Below are 8390 nucleotides of genomic sequence, written 5' to 3'. Positions count from 1 at the left end.
GACAATAGATTATAAACCTTTAAATGAATTTATTGGCAACATGAAGGCAAGTAATGATAGAAATGAACAATTTGAGGTGTCTTTTATACTTGTTACTTATTAGAGAAGAAAAACATTGAGGGGAAGACTAAGAACTCACTTAAATAAGATTTGACAAAATTCCTTATTGTTTCCAAACTTTCCATTCCAAGGGCCTTAATAGGTGCATGTGGCATTGACAACTAAATCTTAAACAATCATCTAGTGGAAAAGATAAATCGAATGCAGATCAAACCAACACTGGAACTCAAAAATAGAAAGTCAAAAAGGTCTATTTAGAGAATCCCCTCATGCGATTGACTAATTCATGATATTACACCATAGTTTGAATTAACTGATGCATCTGAAACATTGGAGGACATGTACTATTATTAAATAGTGAGTGGGTAGGAAGGTTTATGCGTATGCTGGGGAGGGCGGGGCTCATATGAATGTAAAACAAGAAGCAACCATCTCGAATGCCAAATATTAGCTTGTAGCAGCATTAATAGCACAAGCACAAAGCAGGAAACACAATTTTCTAATAAATAAAGACAAATATATTCCAGCACACCACCAAAAAAGTTCTACAACCTTTCCAAAAAAGTACTGATTTAGAGTCTAAACTAACTTTTATAAAATTCAAGTAGCATCCATCACAAATCCAACCACAACTTATTGGAAGCAGATGAAGTGAAGCAGCAACAAAAGCACAGCAGTCCACATAATTAAACCAAAGATTTCATTGTCTGCATTCACCAAATCACGACAACCATTTAAAGCATTTGTGCCCAGGAAGCTCTCATACACCTGAACCAAACACCCGTCAGATCACAAACCAGTATTGGAAGTCAATCGTATAAAACAGAAACATTGCTAAATATAGCACAAAATAGCAACTCAATATAGCAGTCGAAACCCAAAAAAAAAAATCTATAATATATGTGACAATCAAAAGTCAACAAGTTTGAAGCTTTTGCACATGTCATGATAATTGTTTTCCAAACAACACTATTGCAAAGCAAATGGTAATTCAATTCAACTAACAAGTTTCAGGGAACAAGTACAACCACACTTGTGACAGTGGAAAATCTAACAAAGCAAGCACACCAAAAGGAAAATTAGAACAACTGTGTTCAAGGTACTGCTGCAGACATTGCTCCACAAACACCAAATACAGGAAAATTTATTAACTTAAATTAACACTGTAATCCACTAGGAAACTTTCAAAACTGGACTACAAAACTAGAAAGAGCAGCTGCATCAATTATTAATAAACCACGTGGATCAGTAGGATTAAGTAGCAAATCTAGAAGAATACAATCCAAGCATAACAAATTAATATCACAAACAAAATTAAGAAAGCATATGACATAGCTCAGCAAAATCACATCAATGCGTCTTTTATGAAGCAGCAGACAGCTACCAAATACAAACCATGAATGAAAGAAACCTAAAAAAGTCCCTTAAAAAACTGAGGAGCAACTTGAAGAATAAGAAAGGGGAAAGACCATCATTTCTTAGAATCAATAAAATGCTTCGGAAAAAAACTTTTACAGCTCACAAATAAACACAGCAACAGCAAAATCAAATCCAGCAATAGAAAATTGTAAGACAAGAGCGCTACCTCAAACACTGAATAAATGGGGCAATTCACCTACAATAACCCATAGGCAAAACCAACAAATTCAACATGTTTCAATTTCCAAAGAAAAGAAAAGCTAAATAAAATAGCCAACAAAAATATACTCAATTTGTCAAAAACTGCATGTTATCAAAATCTTAGAAAGTAAACAACAACAGTTACCTCAATAATATGGTGGCATGCCCGGATACATCCCTCCAGGTGGAACTCTAGGGGGCAATGGTGATGGCTGGTGTTGCTGAGATAAACCATAAGGCCCACCATCTGGATATACTCCAGAAGCCAGTCCAGCCGAACTCGGTGGCATCCTATACATCGAATTCCCTGCATTGTTCAATCCACCAAACTCACCAGAACTCGGTACCCCATGCTGTGAAACCCCATATGGACCACCATAACCTGCACCACTAATCGAACCAGGCAAGGAGGAATTCAATCCATAACCATTACTACCCAATCCAGAAAACCCTCCGTAGGGTGGCAAATTGCCCGGAAAACTGTACTGAGATCCAGGCATTGAAGACTGTGGTTGAGGTGGTTGTGGCTGTGGGGTTGGCTGTGCTTGCGGCAGTGGCTGCGTTTGTGCAGTATCACCGCCCATACCACCTTGAGCTTTAACCTTCTTATTGACCACAGCCATCTTACAAAGAACTTGATGGCCATCTATAATCTTCATAGGCTCAGCAATGGCCGCCTTTGCCGCCTCCTCAGTCTTGTATATGATAAAAGCAAAGCCCTTTGATTTACCAGTCGCCTTATCAAACCCTAGCGGTCCCTCTTCAATCTCTCCATAAGCCAAGAAAAACCCTAACAATCTCTCTGATGGTATATCATACGGCACATTCCCAACATAAATCTTCCTCGACGAAACATCACCACCATTAGCCCCACTATTAGATAGCCCGGCAGAGGCCAACTGGGTAACGGTCATCCGGCCGTCAATTTTCTTGCTGGGTTCCTTCAACGCAACTAAGGCACCGTCCACGTGTTTAAAAGTGATGAACCCAAATCCCTTAGATTTTCCTGTGTTCTTGTCGAAGATTACGATGGCCTCCTCGAGCTCGCCGTACGAGGAAAAAAGAGCTCGGATAGTCTCGGTGGTGGTCTCGGAAGAAAGGCCCCGGATAAAAAGCTTGCGAAGGGAGATATCGCCGTCGGCTACGGTACGGATGGAATCAAGGACATCGGAATGACGAATCGCTGCAGTTTGGACGATGTCAAGAAGCTGCTCCTTTGTGAAAGGGTCGATTACCTTGCGTATGTCTTCTGGGGTTAGGGCGGTAGGGGCGACGGCGGTTGATGAATTAGGGCTAATTGCGGTGCCAGTTTCATCGGCTTTTCGTTTTTTCGTGAAGTCCATAGCGGTGGTAGGAAGCAGAGGAAAAGAGAGAGGAGGATGGATGACGGTAGAACCGTAAGGGTTGTCTCAGCCGTATAATATAGCCGAATTCAAAGGCATTGTTTGGTCCTGAGAATTTTTTTTTTTTTTTTTAATTGTGAGATGATTGTTTTCGTAAATTAATTTTTTATTTTTTTATTTAAACAAAGATAAAATAGGATTAAGATCAATTCCCCTAACTGCAAAATTTCCCAAAAATAATGTCTACTTTAAAATTTGATTGAAAGAGAAATCCAAAAATATAATTATTGTTTTCATTTGAATAACTGTTATATTGACCGCATATTGTGCAATTTATTTAATTTTTTATTTTAATAATTATTTTATATATTTATATAATCACAAACATTAAAAATGAGTTAAAATTAATTGAAAACATAGATTACAAATGAATAAATTTATATTTTAAAATTGCACATTAAAAAATGGCCCTAAAATTTACATTAGATAATAAATAAATTATTATTCAACATTTGAAAACGTATTTGAACTCCGTTTGTAAATACAAAAAATAGTTAATTTTTTTATAATATTTAATTTTTTTTCTATAAAAAAAAAGTTTAGAAATGAACACGTTTTTTTATTTCTTAGCTCAGTATATAATTAATATATTTAATTTGATTGCTTGTTTCAAACGGTTATGCAATCCGTTTGTTATTTATGAATTAAAAAAGATAGTTTATTCATATATTCACAATATACTTATTTTTATTTTATATTATTTATTATCAAATTAGAGAAAAAAAATGTAATTTTTAATTTCTAAATGAGCATTTATTTAGTTTTTAAAGTCATATTTTTACTTGAAATATTAAAAACGAAGTATTTATTCATTCATAAATTACAAATGGACAATTATTCTGTTTCTAATTTCACAATATACTTATAATTAAGAAATAATTATAGATGTTAGAAATGGATTAATTTGTTCATTTATAATTACCCTTTGTAATTAGATAATTGCTTTGTCTCTATAAAAATAATTATTTTTATTTTTCCAACATCTATTATTAAAAAAATTACAAAAAAATCCTTGTTATCTACCAAATTATTATTATTAATTATATTTATATATTTTTTAATAGTTAGATATATATTTTTTTAAAAAATAAAGATATATACCATTTATTTTAAATTTGAAAAGAATCTGATTAATTCTTTTAATTATATGTCATGTGTCATTTTGTTAACCACTTATATTATTAATTATATATATTTTACGGATTAGATATATATTTTTTTAAAAAGATAAGATATATATAATTTATACTAAATTGTAAAAGAATTTTATTAATATTTTTTAATTATTTATCATGTGTCATTTTATTAAGCACTTAACTTAATTTTATAAGTATTCTCTTAATTTTATAATTTTATAAACTATTATCTTAATCACAGTTTTTAGGCACGCGTGCGCACGCGACACACATATATATATATATTAAATAATATTATAAATTAATTTAAAATTATGATAGATGATTTTTTAATAATATTTAAAATAATATATTTTTTAATAATATTTAAAATAATATATTTTTTAAAATAACTTTTTAACTTCCGAATAATTATCTCAAACAGAGCCTAAAGGCTCTGGTCATAGCGATGGTTCGATTGAGATGGGCTAACAAAAATCTGAAGCAGGAGTTTTCAGGCCCAACTTGTCTAAGCAAGGAGAGCACTTGGGTTGGATTTTTCAAACCATGCAAAATAGGAAATTATAGAATTTTTTATTGGTCAACATGTACAATTGTCATTAGCTATTCTGCTTCTGCACAAGAAATGCATTCAACTCTGGCTCTCAACAAGGAGTTCAATTCTTTCCTACAAGAACAAGTGAACAACTACACTCCCTGTAATCAACAAATACCCACATGCATGCCATTGCTGAAAAAAATTCATTCCTAAAAGAAAAGTTTGAAAATTGCTCAACTGTGTATAAAATCTTTAATAAGGCAGGCTCTTAGAACTTGTGCTGATAACCAAGGATTTGAGCTTTGAAGACTCCCCTGAAGCATTGGCTCTCCTTTTAATCATCTCCATATTCTTATGCAGACTTTGCTTCACCAAATTTTTCATCATTTTCTTTCCTTCTTGAGTCTCTCTTGGATTTATAGGAGAACCAATTGCTAACCTTCCTGTTTGAGGCCCAGAATGTGGCCCCATCCTTGCTTGCCTCTCATCTTTGAACCATTGCAGAAGTTTAAGGGCTCTCTTTTGAGCTAAAGGACTTCCCAGCAGTGCAACTTCAAGAAGTGCAGGGACAATTCTAGATTTAGCCATTTTTTCGCGCTGGGATGAACTCTGGTAAGCTAGAATCATCAGAATATAAACTGATAATTCTTGGCATTTGGGTTTTTCTTCCCATGTCAATATCCCTATCAAGTTCTCTGGCACCATTGAATTATTTTCCATTGCTTTCTTTCCCATTAAGGTCACAACTAAATGCCCTAGAGTTGCAAGGGCTTTTTCTGAGAGTTCTTTTACTGATATTATGCCCAGGAGAGTTTGAACTACCCCATTAGAGATCAGGGGTCCTGCATTTTCGAACACAGCTGAGAGGTTGTATAAAGTGCCTAAACATGACTCTTTGGTCTCTACACTTGAGCTTGATTCAAGAACTCCAACTAGAAATGGCAAAACTTCCGATGAGGCAAGATGGAATTGGGTATTTGCCAAAGAAGATAATGATAAGATCAATTCTGCAAAATCATGCATTATTAAATCCTCTGAAACATCTTCGTTCTTGGGCAGTTTTGAGAATATTCCTGCTTCTACCATGAGAGCCTTGTTCCTGAAGAAAAACCCAACACAGATTAATAAAATTAACGAGAGAAGCACAACATATCTCAACATCTATCTAACTTGATAATTAATCCATAATCGAAGTCAATTATACCTTATAAAACTAATGGCAGCTAAGAAAACCAGAAAGTTCCTTGTCAGTTCTTCTTAGGTCTACCCATCAAATTATAAAAGCATTATGCACACCAAACTAACCAACCAATTAACCAAACTATTAAACAATAAAATTATATGGCAAAGAAATTCAATGAGATTCCAACATTTAGATCTATGTTGAAAGGTGAAGGTCAAGAGAATGAATTTGTTTATTGCTGAGAGATCATAGGGAATCTGATAAATTATATTAAAATCTTATAACTTGTGATTAATTTATCTTTTTTAAAGACAACAATGTCGATTCATTAACATCATTGTCCCATCCAAGCTTCCCTACACCATAAAACTTAGAGGAGAGTAATTAAGCACTCCTTGTGGTCTCCTAATCCATGGGCATTATTCTTAATTAGTTTCACATGATTTTAATGAAATAGGTAGATTATGGTGGTAATAATTAAAGAATTGTGATTTTTCTATGCTGTTTTCTTGATATAAGATGGAGAATCAATTGCATGACAAGGAAACAATCATGAATGCCAAAAAAAATCTGACACCGCAGCAGGTTCCTGACGGAGAAGGCATAAGCCCCACTTGTAGAATGATAGCCATTCAAATGAGAATGAACAAATTGGAAACCAATAAAATTACCCCACAGCTAGAAGCTTTTGTTCTGACTATAGTACATGTCCTACTGCTTGTAGCAGAAAGTCATCAATGCATCACAATAGGTGAGAAAAATAGGTGGGAATCTGGTCCCAGACTCCAGAATCCTGTAACACCAACTACCATGTGACTTCTGACTACCTTGCCCCTCTTTATTCCTTAAAGGTCACATGGTGCCAATGCCCGTAACGGCTCCACCCAAATCAGTTCTTAATGCTTTCCAAATAAAGTTGGGGGAAAAGTTTTTTAAGGACTAAATACTAACAAAATGATATCCAACTTCTTAATGGCAAAAAAGAAAACTCATTTTCTTGAACTCAATCAACTTGCTCGTGAATAGATTTGATTTTAAGCTTTATCCTGTTTCTCTATTTGCCTACTCTAACAAATTTATTGTTAGTTGAGTGACACATCAAAAACCAGAAAGTGCCAAAAATCAAACTCCACAATTTCAAACTTGGTTGAAAAACCATCCTATTAATTCAATAAATATCTCCAACCTGACTTTGGCGTTCTTTTCCTTGAAAAATTAAAAAATCCCCATTAACATATTGACAATTCTAATTGACACTTTTTCACTTACTAATATGCATGCCAATGTGAATCTGGAAGCAAAATAAATAAAGAAGAAAATAACTTTGAAGAATATCTTGTAATTAACTAATAAATTCTACAACCAAAACTTACGTGTAAGTTCCATTAGCAAGCTCAATCAAAGCCTTGACGGCTACTTGCCGGCGAGCAGTCACCTCCGAAGCCACCAACTCTACTAAGGCCGGAATAACACCGAGTTCAGCCATCAACTTTCTTGTCTTGACTTTTTCTTTAGCTAATTTCCCAATTTCCTTAGCTGCCATCTCCTTCTCTTCCCAGCTTCCAAAGTGAAGTTTCTTCACTGATCTTTGTAATAACAAAGAATCATCTTCAGTTTCTCCATCCATAGTTACTTTTATTTGTACTTCTTTATTAACGATCATCACTTTGGTTCTTGGCTTATTCTTCTGTGCAGCTTTGGATTGCAAGAAACGCCTGACACGAGTAAAGAAATGAAGTTTCGTGTAAGAGGCCAACCAAAGAGTAGTAGTAGTAGCAGAAGCAGAAGGTCCAGACATGTTCGACCTTTGTGTTTGACACAGAAGAAAATCAAGAAACTGTTGTTGGGTTGTTCTTGTTTTGGGTAAAAAGGTTTAATAATCTTGCTTTTGAGTATCGAGAGAAAGAGGTGGGTGGCGGTTAGAGGGATATATGGAGTAGTGAAGCTAGAAGTTTAGTACAACAAGGGAAGGAGAGACCCTTTTGTGAGCAAAATTTAGACAGAGAGAGAGAGAGAGAGAGAGAAACACAGGCACAGGGCAAGGGTAGCAGCTAGCAAGGCACATGCAAGGGAACAGTGATGTCTCTTTATAAACCCACACCCGTGATAAGATAATATTTCAGGTCACAAACTTCTATATTTACATGCCCATAAAGCCATTTAACGAAGGGACTAGTGAGACGAGTGGTTTAACATTAGTCTAATTAAGGCTAAAGATTAGGGTGTAAGTGGGATTCAGATTTTGTAATTTATGGAGGAAGAGGAAGTTTCATGGAGGAAACCAAATTGGACGGCTAATAAGACCCTTTGTTGACTCTTTTATTTATTTTTTATTAAAATGAACTTGGCACTAATTGCTTGGGTTAAGGGTGTTAAATCTTGATTTAATTTGGGTTATGGCATGTGGATTTTAGGTAGCATCAGCCTAGATGCTCTCCAAAAAGAATCAT

General features: G+C 34.6%; 2 protein-coding genes across 3 annotated transcripts; both read right to left on the bottom strand.

The window, feature by feature from the left end:
- Positions 1-540: 540 nt before the first annotated feature.
- Positions 541-3115, bottom strand: LOC110642897 (UBP1-associated protein 2C). 2 transcript variants are annotated; one of them, XM_021795085.2, is made up of 3 exons: positions 1826-3115; positions 1646-1675; positions 541-828 (listed from the first exon to the last, which is right to left on the bottom strand). In XM_021795085.2, exon 1 carries the CDS (start codon positions 3021-3023, stop codon positions 1827-1829), a length of 1197 nt encoding a protein of 398 aa, XP_021650777.1. In that variant the 5' UTR covers positions 3024-3115; the 3' UTR covers positions 541-828; positions 1646-1675; position 1826. The 2 variants fall into 2 exon arrangements, with proteins under 2 accessions (XP_021650777.1, XP_021650776.1); XM_021795084.2 differs by lacking the exon at positions 1646-1675 and having other exon boundaries at positions 1826-3109.
- Positions 3116-4773: 1658 nt separating this feature from the next.
- On the bottom strand, positions 4774-8148 carry LOC110642911 (U-box domain-containing protein 7-like). The gene is made up of 2 exons (XM_021795103.2): positions 7314-8148; positions 4774-5856 (listed from the first exon to the last, which is right to left on the bottom strand). The coding sequence occupies exons 1-2, from the start codon at positions 7736-7738 to the stop codon at positions 5010-5012; spliced, it is 1272 nt and encodes a 423-aa protein (XP_021650795.2). The 5' UTR covers positions 7739-8148; the 3' UTR covers positions 4774-5009.
- Positions 8149-8390: the final 242 nt, after the last annotated feature.

This window comes from Hevea brasiliensis, chromosome 18 (genome assembly GCF_030052815.1).
Source record: "Hevea brasiliensis isolate MT/VB/25A 57/8 chromosome 18, ASM3005281v1, whole genome shotgun sequence".
NCBI classification, from domain to species: Eukaryota; Viridiplantae; Streptophyta; class Magnoliopsida; order Malpighiales; family Euphorbiaceae; genus Hevea; species Hevea brasiliensis.
This window is presented reverse-complemented; position numbering and strand designations above follow the sequence as displayed.

Bases quoted from the DNA above. Each gene is read 5' to 3' on its own strand.
- LOC110642897 (XM_021795085.2), bottom strand. From the start codon at position 3,023: ATGGACTTCACGAAAAAACGAAAAGCCGATGAAACTGGCACCGCAATT.
- LOC110642911 (XM_021795103.2), bottom strand. From the start codon at position 7,738: ATGTCTGGACCTTCTGCTTCTGCTACTACTACTACTCTTTGGTTGGCC. The intron at 5,857-7,313 runs GTAAGTTTTGGT...GTTTTTCTTCAG, and splicing joins CTTGCTAATGGAACTTACAC to GAACAAGGCTCTCATGGTAG.